Source organism: Egretta garzetta, unplaced genomic scaffold (assembly GCF_000687185.1).
Source record: "Egretta garzetta isolate BGI_Z169 unplaced genomic scaffold, ASM68718v1 scaffold264, whole genome shotgun sequence".
Taxonomy (NCBI): Eukaryota; Metazoa; Chordata; class Aves; order Pelecaniformes; family Ardeidae; genus Egretta; species Egretta garzetta.
Window position 1 is genome coordinate 3,093,241 of NW_009259685.1, and position 27,589 is coordinate 3,120,829.

General features: G+C 36.2%; 1 protein-coding gene across 1 annotated transcript in view; it reads left to right on the forward strand.

Annotated features, from left to right (window-relative positions):
- The window catches only part of LOC104126183 (zona pellucida binding protein), a 30,123-nt gene that overhangs the window by 686 nt on the left and 1,848 nt on the right, over positions 1-27,589 (forward strand). The window contains exons 2-7 of the mRNA XM_009638713.1: positions 5,796-5,876; positions 8,960-9,085; positions 14,588-14,731; positions 16,531-16,749; positions 21,421-21,497; positions 23,154-23,331. Of these exons, the coding sequence (XP_009637008.1) occupies positions 5,796-5,876; positions 8,960-9,085; positions 14,588-14,731; positions 16,531-16,749; positions 21,421-21,497; positions 23,154-23,331 (825 nt within the window). The remainder of the gene's footprint in view (positions 1-5,795; positions 5,877-8,959; positions 9,086-14,587; positions 14,732-16,530; positions 16,750-21,420; positions 21,498-23,153; positions 23,332-27,589) is intronic.

Here is a 27,589-nt window from a genome sequence, read left to right on the forward strand (position 1 = left end):
TGTCCCTGCCCTGCCTGGAGCCTCAGGTGTGAATTCTACAGGTTTTCCTGAGTTCACTCCTTGCCTGTGCCTTTGGCATAGAATCATAGAATCATTTAGGTTGGAAAAGACCTTAAAATAATTGATTCCAACCATTAATGTAGCACTGCCCATTCCACCACTAAACCATGTCCCTAAGTGCACACCTACCCATTTTTTAAATACCACCAGGGAGGGGGACTCAACCCCTTCCCTGGGCAGCCCATTCCAGTGCTTGACAACCCTTTTGGGGAAGAAACTTTTCCTAATGTCCAGTCTAAACCTCCCCTGGTGCAACTTGAGGCCATTTCCTCTTGTCCTATCGCTCGTTACTTGGGAGAAGAGGCCGACCCCCACCTGGCTACAGCCTCCTGTCAGGCAGTTGTAGAGGGCCATGAGGTCTCCCCTCAGCCTCCTCCAGGCTAAACAACCCCAGTTCCTTCAGCTGCTCCTCATCAGACTCCCCCTCAGGCATCTATTTACACTGTTCTACAAAAACAGATGCATGTGTCACTACACGTGACCCTCTTTACATCCTTTTACAGTAGTTTTGTGTTGGTATCTGGGGTGTACTGTTCCATAACACAGGAGCTATGCCCTTCTGACATCCAGCTCTTGGCTGTCGTTTTTGCTAAATACCTGTCAGTGCTCTTGTCCACCTACACCCACCATATCCACCAGCGGGATTAAATTTAGTTTCCACAGGTGGAGGTGGGGATGGATCCAGGAAAGCTAAAGAATTATTGAAGTAATCTTTTTTTTTTTTTCCTCAAAAATGAACAGTCAGTGCTGGGGAGAGGGGTGTTTCTCCTTGCATACCAAAGAAGCTGCATGCCTGAGAGTGTCTAACACCACAGGCAAGTTGCATTGCAGTGAGTACCTGGTTAACTTTGGTACTCAGCTAAAAGAGCCACATCACTTTGTTGAAGGCTCTGAGGTAAACAGAAATAGTTATGTGGTAGGATACCAAGACTGTACATTTGTGGTATACTAGTGCTGATCTTGTATCCACTGTGTGCATAATTGTAGTTGTCAGCTGTCACTGATTGGGAAACTCAGTTGTATGGCCCCTCAGCTCTAAGACTGGGAATGCCCTGAAATGACAGTCTCTGCTTCCTAGTGAGGTTTTGAAATTTGACAGTAGTAAATCACTTAGGCTTTCTGATAGTATTAAATTAGATTATTTAATTTGTACATTAGTGTGCGTACGTGCCAGATCTTCTTATTCCATGATCTGGTTATGATCGAGTTTCACTAATTCCTTTAGAAAGTCAAAGTCTTTTCCAGGAGCAAGATCAAAGGTGAAGTTCAAAGTTCTTCTACTCTCCGAGAAAGAAAGGAAAACCGTGTATCTACTCACTGAAACCTTGCTGTCATAGAATTTCTTCTGTCTTTGGTTTTATTAGGCATAATAGACATTGTCAACTCCCAAAAAGACACTTAATCTCAATTTTATTGCACTGGAGTGTTGTTTATATAGCCTGAATTTAGGCTGATGTAAAGAATATGAACCTTTTTCTTTAAAGATTTTTCATTTTTATTTTTGTTTACTAATGCTCGCGGTTTTGGCTTATGTGTTTTTCCTTAAGTGCATAGTTAAACCTTTTGAGGACAATGTGGTGCATGTTTCTTAAAGTGGCTTAATTACATTTGGCTTTTCTGAGCCATCTGAAGGAAGTTTCAATCTCACTGAAAAGATACAACATTTTAAACTTTAGCTTGTAATATGATAAGGAAAAATTCTTCTTTTTAAGAGATGAAATGTGTTAGCGGTGTAATTGTCAGAAAGGAAATATGAAGGCCTACTTGCAAAACATAATATGGTTCATATCTTGCAGGCTTTTTGTCAAAAGGGTTAAACTTAACTGAGACAGATTAGAAAATGAAGTTTGGTTTCTCCTATATGACTTTCATATGACTACTAATAGAAATGGTAATATTTCTGCACAGCACTTACCATCAATAGGCAGCTTAGAAATGCCAGCTGTAATTAAAATACTTGGATATAGAAAAACACTTGACTATTAGCATGATTGAGCAAAAATAACTTAAGTAAGTAGCGTTGCTATTTATATACTCTTTGGTGCAGAAATCTCTTTACAAAAATTATCTCAAAACATAATTACTTTGAAAAAACTTTTAGCAATTACCATAACTTAAGTATCTTTACTTATTGCTTCATATAATTTTCTTTTTTAAATAAATGAATTGAAACAATGCCAATTGAACATTCTAGTAATACAGTATTTTATTAATTAATAAATTGATTGTTTATTTAAGTTTCATTTTAAACTCTTTCCTGCCACTGCATTTCTTCAGACCAAATTTAATTTTCTGATGAGTTATTTTGAAGATGATTAATTTTGCGACTGCAATGTTCATTTTAAGACTAAAAGATTCAGAATCAAATGTTTTATGAAATAGTCAAATATACTTCATGTGAAATTTTAAGTGGGTGAATGGCATTCCGTTTCAACTGGGTGGGCAGAGGAATGAACGCTGATTTGTTCTGTTCTAACCTACCCAGATTCCTCCTTTGGGCAGGAGGTGGGAAGGGACCCCTCTTTTCCTGGCACTAAGTCCCTCCAACCAGGGAGGAGCAGGGTTGTTTGTCTGTGCAGGTACAGTCCGCCTGCTACTTCTGATCTCGAGACTCTTCTCCCTATAAGCAGGAACCCCTTAGAAATACACGAGCTCAATTTCTCTCAGTGTTTGGGTAGAATTTATACATCTGCCAAGCAGACTTGAAATGCATCAAACAGGGTGTTAGCATTTTACACTTAAATTTAACTCTCTGCAGGATCTTGGGCCTGTTTCAGTGGTGTAAATTAGTAGTAAAGCTGTTGAATTTAACTCCATCAGATTTTAAAGTCATCCAATGAATCCTCATACTTTATATGGCAAATGTACCCTTGAATTCCAGTCTTCGGGAATGACTTTTTAGGCAGCTGGGAAGTCTGAATCACCCCAGATTTCAGGATGAATTACCCTAAACTTCTATGTGTGATAGTGGTATAAAACTATTTTTCTTCATCTGTGTTATTCTGCAAAAGGAACTGTAGCTCACACCTTGTATTATGCTTGTAAGCAGTACAAGACAATGAGGAATCAGACCTTCTGTATTTCTAGTGCATTGGCCTACTTAGAAAACTTAATTGGGGGAATTAATTCAGAAATCTCACTTATTTTTCTCAAAAAATCAGTGAAACTTAGTGTTTCTCACCATTTGTTAAGTGCAGGTTCAAATTGCAGGGATGGAATAATATATTTTGTGACTTTATAATGCAGTTTAAGCACTTCCCTTGTCCTTCATTGTTTTTGTTGCTCTTTCTGTGGGTCTTTAATGACCTCTTCATACTTCTTTTTTTTTTTTTTGCTATTAAAAGATTCCTTTTAATCTGATCATAAGCACTCTTAAAATAGTGAGAATTGGAAGATCATTCTTGCTAGAAACTGCTGCAGGAAGTGCCATTTAAATTCCAGGTGATTAAGACAAGAGCAAATTAATTCAAGTAGGAAATCTGAAAAAAGGCTTGAAAAAGATTTAAAAGGCGGTACAGAAAGTGAGGGAAAGTGTATGAGAGCTGGGAGTCATATGCAGACAGAAACATTTACTGATTGAAATGGCTGCTATGTAAATGAAACGTATACACATGAAAGAGCATTTAAGCTGACTTACTTTCTTAAAATCTAGCAAGCATTGTCATTGAAAATAACAAAAAATCCATAAGTTTTAGATTATCTTCCTTCAGTAACCATATTGCTTCCACTTTTTCTAGTTCTTTTTAAATAAACAGTTCAAGAGCTCCATCTTTGGGTTTAAATTATTATTGTAAAAAAATACTACTTTCCTTATGCATTGATTGAGTAGTGCCTAAACATCCTGTTAAGCTCATATCTTGCCAGTTTGCAATGCTTAACTTTTATAGATGCATTTGAATACTTTCTCTATAAGATTGTTGTTTTCTATCATTAATTTGGTTTTGGTGGATTATGTTTTTCTTTTCCAATTATGATTCATAAACCAGCTTGGCATTTCATAAAATATTTATGGATCATGTGGACAGATTATAGGGGCAGAAGGAATTTTAAAATGGGCTGTTTTTTCAGGCAGGATTTATAAATCAGTATGCTTTTATTAAAATCAAAGCATATGCTGATTTTTGTCAGTGGTGAATCTGATTCTTTTGGGAGCTGAATTTTAGTCAAAAATTAGTTTTATTTCTGCCAGTGCAGCAGAATTCTAAAACACTTAACATAAACGTTCCAGTGAGAAAATTTTAATCCATTTTGGTTTTCAATAAAAACTCTCCAATCCTTCTAGGAGGTCTTCAAGAAAAATGAAGTTACTTGAAAAATTTTGCTCCTCAAAGTTGTGGAATTGGTACACAGTGAAGAAACATTGCAAAGTAAATAAAACTGTTAATCATGGAAATCCATCATCTATAAGACTACTCTTACAATTATTTTCTCTCAGTTTTGTTTTTTTTTCTCAAGGTTTTATTTCTTCCTACTTTCGAAGTATTTTCAATGGCGTACTCTGCTTACATTCTGAAACAACAAGTACAGGCAGTTCTTTTAACTTACCTTGATTATCTTGTCCTGATAGCTGGAGAATCTGGCTTGCTTCTGTTTTCTATAATAACACTGTAGAGAAGTACAATTACCATTTGTATAATAGATGGGGTGAAGCGATAATTTCCCATTATTACTTAAATCAAGATAAATCAAAACAGAGCTGGGACTTGACCCCACTCTCATTGCCCCCAACAAATGTCTTCATCTACAACCGGTTTACCAGAGTATTTATTGTTGCTTTTCAGTTTTGAATATTGAGCCTAAGTTAGCAACAAGCATTGGTCTGGTGCCACATAATTATTCAGCCCATCTCCATAAAGTTCTTGCTACTGTTGATATGTTCAGTATTTTATTGCTGTCTTTTGTATTCAAGGCTTTCTATTCCTTTGTTATTTACTTTCTTTCCCAGATTCCCTGAAAGAATTGGAAATCACAAGCATACCTTATCTCCCAGTAGCCCACGTTCTTTCCAAGCAGGAGGTGGAGACAAAGAACACACAATGCTCAGCAGTCTAATAGCCCTTATCTTTCTGCTGGCTTCCGTTCTGTATGTATGGCAACTCTGTCAGTGAAACTCAGATCTGACTTGTGCTAGAATGCCCACCTGAAAGATACTTCAATTTTCTTTCAGAAGCTTTGTATGTCTTGCTCAGCTTTGCAAACTTTATGAATGTGTGTTTAATTTCTATTTAAAACAGAAGAAAAGCAAATTAAAATAGCCATAAAATACCTTCTATTTCTTTTCATGGGGAAATTAAGAAAATCACAATCATGACAGAACTCAAGCTCATTAATTCATTAATGGTAAGGCTTCACATTGATTCACATCCCGACTGAGGGTATAGTAACAACACAGCTAAATTTTATCCTCATATTGGACAGTGCCTATCCCCATTATCCCCATTTTGGACAGTCTTAATTTAAAATGTGTCAGTTCGTTTGTAAAACATTAATATATTTGAAACTAAATCTAAACTTGAGTGCTGTTTAGAATAAGGATGCTTTTTCTATATCAGGCCTTTGTCATTGTTTCTGTTGCCTTAATGAGTCATGCGTTGTATAAGACATTAGGCAAGTGTTAACTTAATATCCATTGATGAATAAGTCTGTTAAAGCATGTAGATTAACCTAGAGTATGCTGCTTTCTTTTTCAGATAGATTGAATAGTTTTATTAATGTCATTGTTTTTCTTTTAACAGTTCAGTCCTCAAAGAGTTTTTTAAGAAGTGCACGGCCAAGACACAATAGCTTAAAAGTAGTGGGATCTGTCGTGTTTCCAGGTATTTTTCTTTAAACATGATGTAACAAATTTTAGTGCAAATACTGTTTTTACCAAGAAAAGGCCCTTCTTTATCACATCCCTTGTTTTTGACTCATTTTAAATGGTTTTAAGTGGTTTAATTAATTACAATTCTGTACTGACTTATGTATACTTAACAGTCTATCCCACAGCATATATTTCTGTTATTGGAATTTATTTTTTGCATTTTTTTTATTCTTACTCATAATTTTTATGAAACAAAGATAATTATAAAAATAACAATGTTCTATGTACTCTTCCACCTGGCTGTAGGACTCTTGCTTCAAAATGCTACCTTCTTGCACTGTAGGTATTCCAACTTTATTTTATTTGTTATGTACACAGAACCTGAGACTTGAAATTTATGCTACGGTCTACAACAAAAATTAAGAAGAGATAAGAATTAATTGCTGTCGAAGTTAAATCCATCTAACTCCAGAATATAACATTGTCACTTTCTCTTCTCATTAAACAAAATAATTATTGGAAAATCTGAAAATTAAATTAAAGACCAGGCTGTTCCTCATTGCTGTATATTTAGTCATGTTGCTTTTCCTCTAAGTGCACATTGCTGGCTTGGTTTCAGTAATACTCTTCCCCACAGTTTTTTCCACGTGTGTTTTCCAGTTATAGCTTCACTAGTAGCATAACTAAAAGTGATACTTCTGTTTTTGGGGGGAATGCTAAAACACAAAATTTTTTGACCTTTTTTTTGATACAAATTCTCAGACATATCAATTTTTATCCAAAGGTGAAACAATTCTGGGAAATAATTTTTTTTAAAGGTTTCTCTTAGTAGTTTTACTTATTATTTATCATTAGTGTTAAATAATGGCTCTGAGTGGTCTAAAGATTAATCCCATTAGTGTACTTTTTCTCTTTTCTGATTCTGACTCATGTCTGTAAACATGGCTACTATTTGAATGGCACAGGGCAGTTGGAAAGTTAGAAGGCAAGATTAAAATGTTTTGTCCCAACTCTGTTTCTAAACAATTTTAGTATTAATAAAGAATGTTTCCACTTTCTCTGGGACAGACCATTCTGAGTATACTCGACTTGGCTCCAGTGTTCTTTTGAGATGCTGGTCAACATCTCTGTTTTGAGGGGTTTTTTTCACCAAAACTTGCTTAAATACAATGCTACCATATTAAAATCCTGCACTTTTGAAATACCTGACATAAATGTTTTTTTCTGGATCACTGTCTAAGGTAAATATTTAAGGAGAGAATACGAACAGATAAGAAAAATAGCAAAGAACTTTAATTAAAAGGGTAAGACTTTATTTTGAAAGACTAAGGCCATATGTGGTAGATATTTTTCCAGCCCTTATTTTCTATCAGATGCCCTTCTGTTACATTATTCCTATGATATATGTTTATAGAGCTGTTGTGGAAATTTACAGTGGTGGCACAGAAGTTACCATCTTGGCAGTTTATGATAATAATGACACCATAATTTTGTTACTTTTTATTATAGATATGTAATTTTTTTTAATATTGCTACAAGACAGAACAAAACGACCTTGAGGAAATAAAAAACAAAATGTGAAGTGGGAGAAATATGCAGTGTATACAGTTTTGCCCCAATTTTTTACTAATTTTATTATTAATTTAATACTATTACTAAAGCCAGCTGGTTAGTAAATTCTAAAAAGAAGTATTAAGGATTTGCAATGGAAAAAGACTAATCACATTGGCAGTTGCATTAATGTGTCGAATTCATATTAATTTTCAGACATTGCCTGTAAATGACATTTATTTCCATAATATGCTATCATGCAATTGAAAATATATACTTTGCTGTTTTCTGCAATATAAGCTACTGTAAAAAACTGATTATTAGCTGGGATCTTAAGATCCTGATCTTAAGACTATGAAAATTCTGGAGTTATTCTTACGTATTAACTGTTATATCTAAGTCTTTATTCTGTTTAGACAACTTAATACTGCAATGTCAATGTAAGTGACTTTTCATTTTTTAATGAAAGCAAACAATCACACTCGGAAAGAAGAGAAAACTGTGGTGGCACTACCACCAGTTACTACAATGGGAAAGTGGAAACTGATTTTCTGAGCGTTAATCCTTTCCTGCAACAAACACTTAAACTGTTTTCTAATTGCAGGGAATCTGAAATAGTCAATGGCAAGATAGCATTGTGGTAATTTGCTTATTTGATTCAGTTTTAATTATTAGTCAGTTTCTCCAAATCACAAATGTATGCTGTGATGTTTCAGACTAATTATAACTTTTCAGTGGCATTAGGGTAGGCTGATACAGAGCGCAGTATGTTCAAGTTTAGACCTCACTAGAGCATAAATATCTAGCATCCCATGCTTCTGAAGAGGACAAACGCTTTGCAGAATGTCAGTGGGAAGAGAAATAAAAAAAAATTGTACACGCCGAAACCCTGCATATCATGGAAGTAACTATGACTACACCAATTGTAATTTTTAGAAACAACTGAAGATCTAGAAGCATTTGTATGCTACAAATCGCATACAGGACATGCACACCTGCTTTACTGTGGGAAAAGACTAAGTAGGTCCTTACCTTACTCAGTTTGCTTCCTATCTCATTATGTCTGAATGAAACAGTAGGCAGCTCACCATATAGTGAGCTACAACACTAAAACCTTTTTAAGCAAATACATTGTGCACTGGTAAAAGGCAATTGCTAATAGAAAGGAAACAAAAAGCTTTCAAGCCTGAATATCCTGCAGCTTCACCCTCTCTGTGTTGGAGACCAACTGAGACAGAATGCTGCAGAAGCCCATGCTTGTGAGAACATACAAAGTGACATGCTCCATTCAGGAGGATGTTACAGTGCACTGTACTTCTTCTTTACACAACCAGAGAAGCCTAGAACTAGAAAGAATTCTTTTATTTTCCAGAGAAAACAAACCTATTTTGTATTTAATTTTGATGGTAGAGATAACAGAACCAGTCCCAAAATTAGAATTCCATTCAAGATCATTGTTGAACCACTGTCTTGAAATTTATATAGCTCACTGTTAGGATACCATTGGTAAATACTTGATGATAATGATAATTATTTTTTTTTCAGTTAAAGTGTATGTCAAGCTGAATCACAGCAGTCCACGTATTTTATGTGTTACAAATCATCTGCGAAACTTAGAACTGATTGATCCAACATTCCAGTGGAATGGACCAGGTGGTGGTCTTTCTTCAGGTAAGGATTCATTTTCTTACATGTCCTCTCCTTCCATCTGCTTACTTCCCCCAAAACAGCATGAGGGTTATAAAGGTGGGAATGTAAATGGAGAAGTAACTGAGGATACTTTGCGAACGTTTGCATGCATATCATATAAATTAGCTTTCACTTTTCAGAAAGAAATGGTTGAGATAACCAAACCAAAACACATTTTCAGATCTCTAAGGAATGGTGCCATCTCTAAAGAGTACTAGACGGAGGAGGGCATGTTGGATCCAACAGAGGCTGATGATGGCATCCTTTGCTGCACTGAGAGACAGCTGGGAGCATTCTGCAAGGACAGAATGAGAGGGTGATGGATGGTGTGATCTAGCCCAACGGCCTGCTGAATAACAGACTACCTTCAGATATGAAGTTGCTCAGGGCCTTGACCACTTGAGTTTAGGGAATCTTTATCCTTCGAGATTTTTTTATCTTTTCTGTGCAGCCTGTTCCTCTTTTTTTCTTATTTTCAATCATAATTTCCCTTATTGCAACTTGTCATTGTTGCTGCTTGTCCTTTTGTGGTGCATCTCTTAAAAAGTATGGGTTATTCCTCCCTGTATCTTCCTTTAGGTAGTGAAGGATTGTAATTCCCTCCTTAGACTGCTCTAGGGTAAAAATCCCAGTTTCCCCTGCCTTTTATCCTATGCTTCAACTCCCTAATAATCTCAGAAACCTTCTTTTTGACTTGCTTCAGTTTGTTAGTATCTGTCAAGGAGTCAAAACTGGACACGGTGTTCTAGAGTGCCCAAATGAGTCCTGAGCAGGGAAAGAACAACCACTTCTTTTGACCTCCTGGCCCCACTATTCCTGATACAAGCCAGGATGCTGTTGGCCTTCTTGGCCACCTGGGCACACTGCTGGCTCATATTCAGTTGGCCATCGGCCTGCTCCTGTGCCTTTAAGATTTCCTTCTTGAAGAATGCCCAGCCTTCCTGGACTCCTCTACCCTTCAGGACTGCTTCCCAAGGGGCTCTGTCAACCAGGCCCCTAAATAGGCCAAAGCCTGCTCTCCAGAAGTCCAAGGTAGCATTTCTGCTGACCTCCTGTCCTTACTTCTCCAAGAAGCGAGAATTTTATCATTTCATGATGGCTGTGCCCCAGGTGTCCTCCAACCATCACATCACCCACAAGGCCTTCTCTGTTTACAAACAACAGGTCCCCGCCGGCGCCTTCCCTAGTTGGTTCATTCACCAGCTGTGTCAGGAAGTTGTTTTCCACACACTCCAGGAACCTCCTAGACTGTTTCCTTTCTCCTGTATTGTACTTCCAGTACACATCTGCTAAGTTGAAGTCCCCCACAAGAAAAAGGGCTAGTGATCGTGAGACTTCTCCCAGTTGCTTGTAGAATATTTCATCTGTCTCTTCTTCCTGGTTGGGTGGTCTACAACAGACTCCCACCATGGTATCTCCCTCGTTGGCCTTTCCCCTGATTTTTACCTATCATCACCATCATTGAGCTCAAGGCAATCAAAACACTAACATACAGGGCTACCCCACTGCTTCTCCTTCCTTGCCTATCCCACCTGAAGAGTTTATAGCCATCCATGGCAACACTCCCACCACATTTCTGTGATGGTAATTATATCATAGTTTTCCTGCTGCACGATGGTTTCTAATTCCTTCTGTTTGTTGCCCATGCTGCAAGCATTGATATAGATGCACTTCTGCTGGGTTAATGATCCCGCCACTCTTGTGAGGGGAGAAGTCTCCGTAACAGTAGGAAATCAGGATTCATAAACCTTGCTTGATACGCTATTTAACACTTTTTAGTGTGGTTGTAGGAAAGAAAAGAATCCTTTCAATGAAAATGTAGAATTGTGAATTGAGTTTTAGGAAAGACTAACAAAATACTGCTTCTTGGAATGCTTCAAAATAAATGCAATTATTTAAGCATAAAAACTGTAGGAAGAGAGCCTTTGATAGTACTATCTGTCATAGAAAAATCAGATGTTTCAGGCACACCAGCCCTTGACAGACACTCTAAGAAGGTGTTTTGTGCTCCAAGAGTCTGTCTATCTATATGCATCAAACATCATGACTACAGTAAAAGCTTACAAAGAGCAGGAAACACTTTTCTTTCTGCAGCTGTTAAAAAACAGTTCTGTTTTTTGAACAAGAAGCTCTGTTCACAGATAGTTCCAGTCCACTTATATGCAGTTGAAAGAATAATGAAAAATTAAATACTGCACAAAATCTAATTTAAAATCATTACAACTTCAAAATTAGCAAGTAATTTTTCTTCACTTAGCATAGTGACTCTTTTATACTAAGATCTGGAAATTGTACTTTGTATTTTTAAACAATTGTTGGGCTGGTTGAGAATAAGAGTTTTTCAAAATACACTTTAAATGGAGGAAAAAAACCTTTAAAATAATTGATTCTTATATTCTGGATCTTAAAGTTTTACTGCACAAAAGAGCATTTTTGATGGTGTTCTGAACAGCTAAATAGAACAAAAAAGAGAAAACATTTCCATCTTTATTTCTGAATGCAGACATTGGAATAGGCCTGTTCTAGTTTGGCAAAAATGAACCTAGAAATTTGGATTTATAGGAAATCTAGTGCTTTTCATACACATTGCCACCTAGTATATGCATAAAGGAATATTTGTGTCAGAAAATTGTGACTGTCCTTTCATAGGACTGAAAACAGTGTGTATTATAGTAAAACAAATCAACTGACAAATACTGCTCTCAGCCTCTCAACTACAAGCTAAACCCCAGATATTCTAAAACCTACTCTTTGTATATTAAACAGTTCTTCTGTGGAGAGGAAAGGAAAGGGAACCAGAAGAAATGTGAAGCTGCTTTTAGTAGATGTGTATATCTGTATACTCATGCTATCCATATAACTGATCCATGACTTTACCTTCTTTTCCTGAGAGACTGACAGGAGTCCTGACAGTCTATTGGCCTGATTCTGATGTAATCTACTTTTGTTCTTAATATATAATTTCAAAATACAGAAGTTGTTCTACTGTAAAAATGGTCTGAATAAGAGATGGAATGGGAGGATAGGGAGTAACTATTTTTTGCGCTGAAAGTCTGTTGGTTTTAAGTTTAGTAAACAGAGAAACTAAAATATAGGAACACTTTGTTTTACATCTAATTATATGAGGGTATGAAAAGTTAAGAGATTTATTCTCTGTAACATAATTCTCACAGGAATAGCTATGTTTTGCATCCTTCTAACTCCTGAGGATCCTGGAAAACGGTCTAGCTTCCTCTCTTAGCATGAATTAAAAGAGAATTTCCATTCTGTTTTAAATCATGCCAGTTTTCACTGACTCCAGGGAACTTCTGAACTTGATCACACTGTTTTTTTTGTCCATCATGTATGTGAAATGCCTCCTGTGTAATAGAGGCATATTAAATCATATAATGAAATTCACAGCACAAGATGTGATGTGAAATCCTGCTCACCTGTCTTACTGAGCCTGCTGCAGAGGAATAACATGGAAAAAATATTAGATTTAAGAAAAGGGTGGGTAGCTTAATCACTTTTAAAATTTCATTTTAAAGCTAACAGTCTGTTTTGTGAACCCAAATTCATCTGAGTAGGCAGTATTAATCCAGATAATCCTATGGATTATCCATGCATTTTAAGTGTGGTTTCTTTTATAACACTAGGGGAAAAAAAGCCCCAACAACATGATGTGCTCTTGATTTCATGATCCAAAAGGAGAGCCTTTACACAGATATGCCATTAAAATAATTAATGTTTACTATGTAAACATTCTGATCTTTTCTGGTATATGAAGCATTCATTCTTCAAGGTAGGATAAAATTCTGTAATAAACTCAGTGACTCAATCCATCAAAAGAACACTTTAATTTTCCATTTCTGCTGATGTACTTTCTAAAAATATTTGTGACCAGATCTCTTCACTGGATTCCTAAGATTTGTATTTTGCAGACTTCTTGTCATCTTTGCAGTTCAGTAATGCATTTTATAAATATAACAAAGCTGACTGTGATATCTTAAAGGTACTCCCGCTATCCAGTCAACTAACAGTGGTGTTGCTTTTGGCTCACACAAGGTAGCTGCATACGCCAAAGATCAGAACTATAGTTCTTAAACCTATGCTGGTTTTCTGACAATATTAATACAATATCTGATAGCTATTCCAGCATACAGTAGCAAATGACATCCCAGTTTATAGCAGGCAAATCAGCGTGCATCTACAGTAACATGTTAGTCTGAATAGGAGTGTGGCTTTTAAGTGAATTCCTTGATTGTACCCACTTACCATGTTTTGCTTGGGTCAGGGTCTGGTCTTTGAGTGCACAGACTGGATTTCTTTTGGATGAAGCTAATTGGAAAGGTTTGCTTTGAGAAATAATGTGTGCTCAATCTGTAAAATCAGCTTAGCAGTGGCCTGAAGTAAAAGCCCCAAGATGTGTGTAGAATAGATCTTACATCCTTGTCATTGACTTTTTTCAGTCTAAAAATGTGCTGCTTTTGCACCATACTAAGTGTGTAAGCTTCCATTGTCTACCTAAAAGGTCTAAATTATTTAGGATGTTAAAAAGATATGGTTTTTTTCGGCATCTGAAAATGGAAACAAGAATCCATTCTCAAAATATTTTATCAAAGTGAGTATTTTACCTTGAAGTCTATTATAATCAACTCTAATCTAGTGGTTTCCACAGTTTTCTTTGACAGCTGCCAGCAATATGGGCTGCATATTACTATTTTAGAAACGCATATCTATATAGTTACTGCCTGAGGACTGTTCAAGTCAGGAAAGGACTCATCAGCTGTCATCACGTAACCCACATGCAGGCTACATGGGACAACTGTATGGCTCTTTATCAGTGCCTAAATCTGACCTTAAGCAGTGCTTTCTTTTCTCTTTAAAAACCTAGTTAAAGAACCAGGCCCATGATTTGTCCTTTGAAGTAGGATCCTACTTCCTCTCTCCTTGAACTAAGGAGTTGTGTTAAGACTGGCCACCATAAAAAAAATTTGGCATATGAGTATATTTTTTTGGAAGGTCTGTTATACAATACTTGCTTAACTTGAACTTCCTGTGTTGCCTGTTTTGAAGTTAGTGATGTTAAACACTACCAGCAGCTAATTCATGAGGCAGTTCCTGAAGACTGAAAGGTTAGTAGTCAGTTTGACTATATAGAGGTATAAAAAGAGATTATTTGCCCATTTTCCTTTTTTTTCTGGGAGTTTTTTGCTCTTGGAAGTGGTTATTGGAGAGAACAATATATGTCTGAGGTCAATTAAAAACAGGTTTCTAGGACTGCTTTGTCAACCAATACTTACAACCACAGCAGCAATAAGGCATATTTGTGTAAAGCTGAATTGAATGACACCCAATCAGCTTCAATTTCTGAGTCCTGTGCCTTCAGCTGAATGTATATATTAGTATTTTGAGCACAGCCTAACTGTAAGTAACCATTTGGGCCCTTACTTTCTGCATTTTCTTACAATGACAACTATATTTCATTTTTGTGTTTGCTAGAAAATAGCAGTGTGCAGATATCACCAACAGGAACTTTAATATTGAGACACTTCAACCTGAGTGGAGTTTACACTTGTTCCATTGTTTATAAGCTAACAGCAATGCAACTGGATAGAAACCTTGTAATAAAATATCTTATTTATGGTAGGTTATCAGTCTAGGTAAGTGTTGTTGCCTTGAAAAGGTTTTATTTTTTAAAATGTGTCTTGCTATTTTTAAATAAGTAGGCTTATTTAGAATTTAATTTGCAGAGATAAAGACATTAGTTTCTCTAGGAAATCATTTTTATTATTAGTTAGTACCAGGTAGTTCACTTAATGTCATTTACAGAGTCTTAAATGAAGCTCAGCGGCTGACTGAGAAACTTATAAATATAGTTCTTTTTAAAAAAGAAACATAAACCATAAGGAAATGTAACAAACTGAATAGGCAGTAATCCTTAATGACATTAAAATAGTATAATTTTAAACTGAATTATTCTTTATGAGATTAATTTTAGCACAGCTGTATGATTTATTTCACACATATTAATGCTTTAATTATTACCTGGTTGTGTTTTTTAAGTACATATCATTTAATGATGTAATATTTATAGTTTACTCATTCCTATTCTGATTACATTTCCTTCTGTCAGCAGGTAAAAAGTCTTTGATAAAGTGAAAGATTGTAAAGGCAGTGCCATTTATTCATTAATAGCTTTCCTTCTTTAAAGGATACATTATTAACCACTGATCATTTAGAAACATGGTAGAGCACAGTAACCTAAATTAACCTCTGATGTAAATTAATTTTACTTTGGCACAGTAGCTAGCCTCCATCCAGAATAATCATGACTTTTAGCAAATAGCTTGCTTGACAGAAATGGAAAGGAAAATGATTCTTTGAAACAGTTTTTATGGAAAAGGTTACAGTTTTCAGTAATGCAGGCTTAGATCCTTCAGTAAGGATCCAATCTGAATGTTAGCACACAAAATTCAAGTTTCATACATATATACAAAAAATACGGAATATGCAGCAGCAAGGGAAAGGAAATGGGGGAGGCAAAAGCAAGGTAGACGATCTAATGAGCTGTCTTAATTGGATATGGTATTTTGGATGTTCTGCTGCTTCTTTCAGCTGGTTCAGTTTCTGTTCCTTGATTCATTCTTCCCTGCCACTCCCTTCTCCTTTCTGTGATTATACCCACATCATCAGTCCTCCTCTTCATTCTTTTACTCCTATTTTCTATTTAACATTCTGCTCTGTTGATCTTCAGCTTTAGGTAAGTAGAGTGGTTACCATGAAATAACTAGAAACACACATTTTATGGTAAATTATGGCTTATTTGTAAAAGATGCCCAGGTGTGCATTTAGCTTCACAGTAAAAGTGAAATGGTTGATCCATCCATAAAAGTAAATTTCACACCTGTATGGTAGCTTTTTCAGTTACTTCTGCTCACAGAGAAGGAATTCCTGTTCATCTTATTAGTTGCACGTTCTATTGATCTCTGGGGAAGAGGATTCGGTTTTTAAGCCCTTTAAAATACTTTTGTGATAGTTGACTAAAATATATATAACATACTACTGTAACTGGCCATAATGTGTGAGATGAAATATTGTGTCATATACGAGGGGGTGTTTTGTATGTTTAACCTTGGCTTTTATAATCCTGATCCCTTTACTGTAATCTCCTGTTGGTTTAAAAATTAAAAAATGACAATAATAAAAGAGTAAGACTTACCTATGGATATAAATAAGAATGTCTACTTGTAAAAATCTCCTAAGTGTTTCCAACTGGTCTAGCATACACTATTTTATCATTAAAAATTCTCTGGGGGTGCAAAATAGGTTTTGTTTATAAGTTAAGGATTTAAATTGGCAATTTTATTTTAAAATACACAAATTACTTTTCTTCTTTATACTTCATGTATGTCCCTCATCATCTTCCACATTTTTTCCTGCAGCTTATTCTGATCCTAAAAATTACTATGAGTTCACAGCCCGGTATCACGCAGCCCCCTGCAACAGTTCCCATAATACTTCTTTTGAGAAAACATTGCTTAAGATGCTAAGGAAACTTGTTGCTGAACTTTCTTATGAAGTTACATTAATTAAGTCAGAATGTCATCATGTAAAGATGCAGAGAGGAGGTATACAGAATGAAATCTTCTTTACATTTTCAGGTAAAAATCTGCTGTGATTTTAAAGAATGGTTAGAATTTTTATAGTTAATAGAATATACATAATATTTACTGCTTATATGCAGAAACTATTGTAAGGGTTTAATAATAAAGTTTCTTCTCTGTAAAAATGCTTCAAAGTATTGCATGTGAAATTCATGTCAATATTAAAAAGATAATTGATCTACTCAAAAGTGCATATTTTACATTATTTTGGAAGAGATCTAGAACTTTTTATAGCTGTGGATAGATTGATATGTTTTTAATTTTTTATCATAAAACATTATCATGTCCCTTGTTGCACACTAACATAGGAAGGAAGGTGATACAGTGTATTCTGTAACTCCCCAAACTACCTTCATCTAGCCACCTACAACAGGTGTATAGATCACTCCATGGATGTGTCTTGGTCTTTATAAACAGCTTCCAAATGACAGACTAAGACTGGATGTCTAATTTTCAAGAACTAAAGTCAAATAAGATTAAGCTCAGCACTTTTCCTTCTTAAAGTGGCAACAATAAAAGAGGGAGATTTCATAATTTTCCATTTCTTTAAAACAAAAGGAGCCTAAAGGAGACCAAGGTAAAACTGAGTTGCCAAAAATACTGAGTTGGCTTGATTTAAAGCAAATCACTAGGTGGATTGGGAAGATGTCACCAAATTAGGGGATAGTTAAGGATTATTATTGAGTGTGATTATGTATTGTAGTAATTATAAAACTTTATATCTGATATTTGTGTGTGTTTATACACAAATGAGTTTGTGTTTATACATATGTGAGTTTATGTTTATACATAAATGAAGACCTCACAGTGTCTTAGTTACTTATCCTCCTTTGATAAAGTTTAGTTATCAAAAATACATTTTCACTTTAACATGAATTTGTTTGCATAAAATGTTTCCATTACCAGCTTTTCACTAAAGGCATTAACTGTGGAAGTCATAGAACGGAATCATAGAGTCATTTAGGTTAGAAAAGACCTTTCAGATCATCAAGTCCAACTGTTAATCTAGCACTGCCAAGTCCACCACTAAACCATGTCCCTAAGCACCACATCTAACCATCTTTTTAAATACCTCAGGAATGAGGACTTGACCACTTCCCTGGGCAGCCTGTTCCAATGCTTGACAACCCTTTTGGAGAAGAAATTTTTCCTAATACCCAATCTAAACCTCCCCTGGTGCAACTTGAGATCATTTCCTGTTGTCCTATCTCTTGTTACCTATCTCCAGCACCTCAATGGCCTTCTTGTAGTGAGGTGCCCAAAACTGAACACAGTATCTGGGGTGTGGCCTCACCAGTGCTGAGTACAGGGGGATGATCACTACCCTGCTCCTGCTGGCCCCACTATTCCTGATACAAACCAGGATGCTGTTGGCCTTCTTGGACACCTGGGCACAATGCTGGCTCATATTCAGTTGGCTGTCAACCAGCACCCCCAAAACCTTTATTGCCAGGCAGCTTTCCAGCCACTCTTCCCCAAACCTGTAGTGTTGTATTGGGTTGTTGAGACCCAAGTGCAGGACCCAGCACTTGGCCTTGTTGAGCCTCATATAATTGGCTGCAGCCCATTGATCCAGCCTGTCCAGATCCTGCTGTAGAGCCGTCCTACCCTCAAGCAGATAAACACACATGCCCAACTTGGTGTCATCTGCAAACTTGCTGAGGGTGCACTTGATCCCCTCGTCCAGATCATTGATAGAGATATTAAATAGAACTGGTCCCAGAACTGAACCCTTGGGAACACCACTTGTGACAAGTCACCAACTTGATTTAGCTCATACATGCAGCCAGCTTTTACCCAACAAAGAGTACGCCCATCCAAGCCATGAGCAGCCAGTTTTTCAAGCTCAATGCTGTGGGAAATAGTGTCAAAGACTTTAGTAAAGTCCAGGTAAATAACATCTATGGCTCTTCCCTTGTCCACTAAGCAGGTCACCTTGTTGTAGAAGGGGATCAGGTCGGTCAAGCAGGACCTGCTTTTTGTAAACCCATGTTGACTGGGCCTGTTCTTCTGGTTGTTCTGGATGTGCTGTGTGATGGCACTCAAAATGATCTGCTCCATGAACTTCCCTGGCACCGAGGTCAGACTGACAGGCCTATAGTTCCCTGGATCCTCTTCATGGCCCTTCTTGTAAATGGGCATCACATTTGCCAACCTCCAGTCAAGTGGAACTTGTCCAGTCATCCAGGACTGCTGATAGATGATGGAAAGGTGCTTGGTGAGCACTTCTGCCAGCTCCCTCAATACCCTTGGGTGGATCCCATCCAGCCCCATAAGCCTGTGTGTGTCTAAGTGGTGTAGCAGGTCACTAACCATTTCCTCATGGATTATGGGGGCCTCATTCTGCTCTCTGTCCCTGTCTTCTGGCTCCAGGCACTGGCTACTCAGAGAACAACTGGTCTTACTATTAAAGGCTGAGGCAAAGGCAGCATTAAGTACTTCATCCTTTGTCACTATGTTTCCCCTTGCATCCAATGAAGGATAGAGATTCCCCTTAGCCCTCTTTTGTTGTTAATATATGTATAGAAACATTTCTATTGTCTTTTACAGCAGTAGCCAGATTAAGTTCTAGCTGGGCTTTGGCCCTTCTAATTTTCTCACTGCATAACCTCCCAACATCCTTATTTATAGTCCTCTTCAGTGGCCTGCCCCTTCTTCCAAAGGTCATAGACTCTCCTTTTTTTCCTGAGTTCCAACCAAAGCTCTCTGTTTAGCCAGGCCAGTTGATTTTGCTGACAGTTTGTCTTTCAGCACACGGGGATGGCCTGCTCTTGTGCCTTTAAGATTTCCTTCTTGAAGAATGTCCAGCCTTCCTGGACTCCTTTGCCCTTCAGGACTGCTTCCCAAGGGGCTCTGTCAACCAGGCCCCTAAACAGGCCCAAAGCCTGCCCTCCAGAAGTCCAAGGTAGCATTTCTGCTGACCTCCTGTCCTTACTTCTCCAAGAAGCGAGAATTTTATCATTTCATGATGGCTGTGCCCCAGGTGTCCTCCAACCATCACATCACCCACAAGGCCTTCTCTGTTCACAAAGTCAGAAATCTCAGTGTCATGTCAATCCAAAGGAGATATTTTTTTCTTGAGACTTGTTCTCAGAATATTCCTTCTGAACACTGAAACCATATGAGAAGAAAGTCTCAACTCCTTTTTGCTGTAAAGTCTGAAGGAACCTGTAAAATAGTCCCAATATATGTTCTGTTCACTTGAAGTACTTTCTGTTATTAAAAATTAGATCTAAAACCTGAAGAGATGCTATTCATAATTGTTAAGATGAATGTACGTAAGAACATCTGCAATATTTTCTTGAACTTGCTGTTTCCAATTATTTCAGCTCTAAAAAGGCCATTGTTTTCATATATTGTATTAGATTAGTCACTATGTATCAAGACATACAGTTTAAAAAGATTCCTTTCTGAACAAAGTATACCAATTATGCTTCATTTTCCACTTTCCACTTTGCAATTTTAATTTTCTTGAAAATTAAATATAATTGCTTATAAAACCAATGAAACTATTAGTCAGTTGTATTTCTCTGAAAACTGTATTTGTAGTGGATAGCACTGACATATCTGGAGAGTCTCATTACTGGTAGCATAGTTAGTTAAGGTTAATTCTAAGGTTACTGAAACTACATAAATGAGATTTAGCTAATGTGCAGGCTTTATAGAATATTTGAGCATTAGGAGGAGAAATTCTCCAGTTAAAGGTTTAGGTGGATGTACACTTTTATATGACCCAAGTGGTAAACTGTACATTCTTAACTAGCTTTAAGTCCTAGAAAGTACTTTTTGATTTCTAAGTAGCATTTGGTGTTTCGGACTTACTTCCATGACAGAGGTAGATAAAGCTTACATAATAATGAGTTAAATTCACATGTTAACATATAATTTTATTCTTAATAGGGCAGCTTACTCTAATGTCAGTTCTGGAGAGCAGTCCAGCAGCTTATTTAACCGTTTCCCAGGCCTTCACGATAACATGTTAGTACTAGTCAGTTGATAAGGAATGTAGACCTATGCAAATGGATTACTAAAATGGAACTACGCTTTTTCTTTAGTCCGTGCTTGAAGTCTTCCTTCAGTTCTGTGTGTCATAGGCATTCCTATGAGAATCTCAAGGGTTGAGCGGGTGAGGCTCAGGAACTGGTGTTGGTGCAGGGCAGGGGAGCAGGGGGAATCTTTAAAAGCACTAGATATTGCCCTGGTTGATTGTTCTTCAGAGAAGACTTGACTCCATTGCAGAAATAGTCAGAAACTTGAACTGTTAGGGTTCCTGGATGACTATTATTAAGACCTGAGTCCATAAAACCACAACGGTAGGCAGGTAATTAGAGAGGGAGTAGCTTATTTCTTTTGAAAGGATTCAGATATTTAAAATTTGTGAAGAGTCCAGAATTATACATTTCCTTGCCATTAGAATTTACAAATAAATGACAGTTCCCATAAAATATTTTAAGTATACTGAAAATTAGGTATAGACATGTAATACAGACTATAAGACGACAAGCTCTGTGATTTCTTTAAAACATTGCAAGTTAGACATCTGAAATATGGTAAAAAGTCCTAAATACTTGCATCAGAACTGACTAGAATCTTAAACCAGTAAATAAAAAAACCCCAGTTGATTTAATTGACTTTGTTCTTCTATAAACAGATTGTGTTTTGTTACAGTTGCTTCCTTAGACAGAGAAAAACAGAACAGACAATGTCAGCAAAGTGCTTGTGATGCATCTCATAGACTAAACAAGGTACAGTAGATGGAATAAAAAGGCAACTAACATAATAAGCTACTCTGAAGTATAATAACATAAAAAATGAAACATACTTTGTTTAGTAAATTAATAAATTGATATAAACATTTTACTGGATATAACATTTGTATCAGTTAAAATTGCTAATATTCTATTGCCGTTATGGATAAGGCAGATCACGTATCAGTCTATATTAAAGACAATATATTGAGAGTATGAAAAGTGGCAAGACAATTGGGAAACTTTGAACATGTGCTATCTTATCAATACCAAACATGCTGTTTTGCAATGGGAGTGCCTTTCCATCACTTCAAAGTTATTTTATTATTGATCTGTCAGAATTTTAGCTGCTTGAAGGCATTTGGCTTTTACAGTAGAGAGCCAGAAGCCAGAGTCTTGCTTACTAGGTTAATTGTTAATCCAGAGGTTCTTAAAGGGAAAGGAGAAAGGGGAAGGGAAGTACAGGAGGAATACCTGGAAATAGCAGGCATGCAAATCATGCTTTGGGATTCCAGCAAAGGGGTGAGGGAGTCTAAAATAACATTGTACTCATTAATCAGTTTCCATCTTGTCCTCTGAAAAAACCCTTAAATTTGTGGGGAAAGCTCATGATGAAAGTTAATCTTTTTCATACAGACAAGAGGATCCAATTAAGAGAGCATGAATAAATTTGGTTTTGCCAATTTGTGTGTGTACTGAACCTTGCAAGCCTATTAAAGGTGTTTGGTTTTTTTCCTTTTTCTTTTTAGCCTTCTCTATATAAATTAATCCCTGTATACAAATGAAGCACTGTCTGGATATGAAGCATTGATACTTTTTACTGCTAGACTTTGTCAGATTGCTAATGGGTCTATTTTTTGTTACATATTTTATATATTTTAGCCAGCTAGAAGTCACATTTTTAATTCTAGCTACTATGACTTTAAATCTTAAATATTCCAGTGGAAGACTTCATAAAAAATGGTCCAAAATTCAAGAGAAAATAAACGATTTTAAAAAATAAACATTGCCTTTGACTAGGGAGATGGAGTAGATGAGATGGATTAGAGCTTCCTTGTATCCTAACATTTCTGTGATTCTGTGCTGCTGGTTCTGCACTGATTGAAAGGAATGTTTTTCCTATCTAGGATTGCCTTTGTGCAAATCTTTCTGAGTAAGGGAATTAGACTTCTATGATAATATTTGATTGATATAATAATAATATTCCCTTTATTTACTGGCGTCAGGAGACCTTTGGCATTTTTCTTTTTATTGAACAGAAATAGCTAATAAAGATGGAAAGTGTGTCTGAAATATAAGTGGACATAAATAATAGTACCTATGTAGTTGGGGAAGCTGCAAGTCTATTGATACTGGGCTACAGATGTGTAATGTAGGCAAAATTGCCTTGGATTAACTTTTAAAGTTCTATTTGTATAATCCTGAACACTTTCAAAGACATTGCATTAATTGATTGAGGTTTATCTAAATTAAAATCAACATATCCAAGAATATCAGATTGTCCTCCTGTTTCCATTCAGCTACAAACAAAAGATTTAGAGGTACATCCTTTAAATCTTAATCCTAACTCATAGTCACATTCTTTTGTTTTTTCTTGTATTCTGACCTCTTTCCACCAAAGCTTCTGAAAAAATATTATTTGTTTCGATTTAGGCAAAACATCTTATAGAAAGATTTTTTAAGCAACAAGTAGAAAGTAGAAGGAAAAGTTCTGAACCATTGCCTGAAATATACTACATCGAAGGCACTCTGCAAAGGGTGTGGGTTGATCGCTGCTATCCAGGGTATGGAATGAATGCTCTAATACATCCAAACTGTCCAGAGTGTTGTGGTAAGTGACAAATTCACTTATCATACAAAGTATTAAATACTGTTACAATGGCTTTTGCTGTGGTTGAATGTAGTAATTTGCTATTTAACTTTATAAGTTTTTTATCTTATACTGTTTTGGGCTGTGATCTGTCAAGTCTGTCAACGTAACGAGTACTACATCAGGTTAGTACTTGGATAGTACTTTCCTAAGGCCTTGTTCTATTTAGATTTTAAACCAGACCCACAATTTCTATGGACTGATTTAAATTAAAATCAATCAGATTAAGTTCAGATCTCTGTAATCTGACCAGGTATGTTTCAAGTGCTGTTTTACAGTGAGACAAACAAGACAATTATTTTTATTCTTAAATTTAGAAAAGGGGGCATAATAATGCAATGCTTTCATCTAATTTACAAACTTAAATGCTACATTCCAGAGCCGAGTAAAGTAAGAATAACAGTTAAAATAATCACTCTGTATAGCAAAATAAAGTTAAATTTATAAATATTTGTGACCCATTTGGAAGAATAAGGGAAGGGGGGCAACAAATTCTAGTAATTTTATTTTTGTCAATCCTCATATTAAAATGAGTGATATTACCCTCTTCAGATGCTAAGGATTGAATTGGTGTTTTAAAGACTGGCTTTGCCAAATTGCATTTTGCCCAAGAAAAGGTTATTCATATGGTTCCCAAATGCTGAGCCTGAAGTCTCAGGGGAACAATGGAAGAAAAGACACATGGAGAACAAATCTGTAGTCGAGCTTTTGACAGAGGTGATTCTCTACAGACCTGGAAATAGTGAAAGAAAACACTGGATTACATATTGAATGACAGTTTACAGAACAGAATTCACTTCGAAAAGGAATAAGAATATGGAAGAAAATAGAGACAAGTCAAAAATCGCAGATCATGCAAAATGTCTCCATATGTGATCATTTTTTTCCAATTTGCTGTCTTCATCAGAAGGAACTTAAATTTTTTGGTCCGTGCCTTCCAGCAAAAAGTGACTGGAAGGGATATATATAAATATCACATTTATTACATTTATTGTAATACAGAATATTGTTGCACAAGTTTGCAAGGAAAGGTACATGAAATCAAGTTTAGAAAAGCATGTCTTCTTTAGGATGATTTGGTTTGTCCAGGCTGCAGTTTTGTTTTGGGCTTTCCCCCAGAATATCTTACTCCATTCTAAGCTAATTTGTATTCCTTTTTTCTTCAAAACACAACTTGTGTCTTAGGTCTGGTGGCTGTTAACAGGAGTAGTAAAAAATAATACTGTTTTCTAAGTTGCTATGCTCCTTTACCCCCTGCACTAGACAGAAACAGTACATAGCCCTACGCCAGTGTCAACCTAAGACATAGATCCCTGTTCAGCTGGAATTGTAACAGACACCTCTTTGGCAGATACAGGGGCAACCTTTCACATCTGAAGTACCCAAGAATCTGAAATAGTCAGCCCTGAAACTTGACTGATTCCTACTTCCCATAGTTGAGGATGTCATTCTGTCAGCATGCTCAAACATACACTCTTTTCCTTAGTTGACCTCTTGGTAAAATTTGTGATTTCCTTTCCCAGAATGCAAACTGCTGTATCGTAGGGAGTAAAACTGAAAGGGTTCTCCGCTTATCATTGCACCTCAAGGCAAGGTATGAGCTTCAGTTATTCCTCACAGATGTATCCTGCATAATCTTTAAAACCTCAGAAGCCTATATAGACTCCCAAGGAAATAATACAATTCAGTACTGCACATCCTCACCTTTGGAAAGCTTTTTTCTAAGATATTTATGCCATTTCCCTTGATGTAGTTTATAGCTGTTACTTCTTGTTCTGTCTCAGTAAATATGGAAATGATTCTGTTACCTTTATCTTTGAAATAGCTTTCGTACATCCTAGAAGACTCTGACCATTTTCTTTTTCTGATATTGTCTTCATTGAACTAAACCACCTCAAGTTCAGTCTTTTTGGTTGTGTTTGATAGACCTCTGTTCAGCCTGATTACTGTACACTAAAGGTTCTCTAAATTTGTTTTCAATGCCTCAAACTTCATGCTGTAGTTCTCAGGAGTCCAAGCTAACATGGGAGAATTAGTTGTGACTTGCTAAAATCCCTAGACCTCTTTCTTACTTAAATAGAAAATAAAATATTTTCCCTATATCTTTGTTAGTGGGGGAGCTTTTTCTGAAACATCCACTTACTCATAGAAATATTTTGATAAACACATTTCCGTGGAAGTACAGCAGAGTTCAAATTCTTGTGTTATCCAATAGTTTCCCTTGTAGTTCCAGCAACCAGGTCCTATAATGCAGTTAAAACAGTTTTAAGGTCCATTTTAGAACTATTTGGGAGTTTGGGTCTCTTTAGCTACTCTTGTTTTGTAGTTAGAAGATCAAGCTTTCAATCTAAATTAATTCATGGCAAGTTCATACTCATTTGCCAGTGCCTTTTACATCATTAGTGCTTTTCTTTTGGTCCTAAGGACCTCTCTCAAATGATGTAACAGTACCACGCTTCCCCTTTTCATTGTGACTGATCGTGCGCACAGTCCTCTTTAATCAAATATACAGGCCTTTCTCATTCCTTTATTTCTTCCTGCCCATTTAAGTCTTGTCCTTATTCACAACTTCTCCCAGATTTGTTGTCAGCATACTTCACTGGGATTTTTTCTGATAATCTTGTTAGTGGAAATATTTAGTAAAGTCTGTCTAAGAGGAAGCTCATGAATAATCCTTTAGCAATTTCTCTCCAACTCTTATTTCCACTGAAGCATCATTCAGAACTCTTTTTAAAATTTCATTCTATTTGTAGTCTTCTGTACTGTATTACATTTGTATTTGCTGCCATATCAGGTGTTTTCAAATTAATGACGTGTTTATCTTCATTGTAAAATAACAACAAATTGTATTACTTTCCGCTTACCTGCATATATGTTTCAGCATTCATTCATGAAATCTTTACATAGCATAGAAATCTGATCAGCTGTTCTGTGGTTTCTTGGATTCTTTTTTCCTTTTCTGAAAAATTTATAACACATTTCTTACTAGTCATAGGTTAGCACCAGTCATAGGGTATCACTGCAGATATATTGCAAACCTCAGATTATTATCTGTGTTACCCTTTCACGGGCCAGTTCTATTTTGAAACATGCAAAGAGACATTACTCAGACTTTCTAATTTAAATACATGAAACTTTGAATAGTGCGACTGTTTCTAGTCTCCAGGTCTTGATAGGGATATGACAGAATGGAAAAGGTTATGGAGTAGGCCCAAGAACATGGAGAAATAAAAAACCCCTGTGTATATCCTCTGCAGGTTTCATAAACAAACATACTCTATTTTTACATAGAGCAAAATAGTGGGATGTTCAGTTACACCTCTTCTCTTTCCTCTGTTATTTTTAGGACATCTAGTTGTATGTAGAGTTCTAGTAGTTCTGGTTCCTCCATGCTGTTGTGCAGTGCTCTGTGAACAACGCATCATTTACTTCACACTGCCATCCCACAATTTGTGCACTAAGCATAACCCTTTCACTTACTGCCTCATCTATCCATCTAAATCTTCTGTATTAGAACCTGCATTCATTTTCTTCCCCATACTTGTCTCATGTTCTTTTATATCATCATTTTTTTATATCCTCATTTTCCCCCCCTCTGCTTTTATATTAAAATGGCATTAAATATTGAGCTATTGTCTCACCTTCTACTCCCATTTTCTAGTCTAAATCTCTTTCTGAATCAGTTAATTAAACATGTTAACCTGACTAGTCACTGTGTGATGTATCTATCTGTAGAGAAATCTTTTTGGCAGAAAACACTGGTGGTAAAACATATCAAAATTTTGTTCATCAGGTACCAGATAAGCCTCAGGCAGAACCCTTTACTGAGTGATTTTTGTAGAGGCAATGACTTAAAGACATGGAGTTACTGCTGATTAATAATTCCTTTTAGTCTTCTGCCTCTGTAAAGCTGTCTTGAATAAACAGAATCAATGAGTACAAACATCTTAGAAATGATTTCATGTGGTTTTCTCTTAATTTTAATGTTTTACATTAAATAAAGCACATTATTACAGGGTAATTTAACTAAGTATTTTGGTAACAGCTATATGAGGTATGATCCACCATTACATTTTAGTTAACATAGGCAACTGAGTCACTTTCATGTCATCAAAATTTCTAAATATGATTTTTCTGCTTTTTTCTGATTTTTTTTTTAATCAGATGCAGCTGTGAGATTAATACAGTGCAAAATGTCCCATGTTTATTAGGGCTTCTC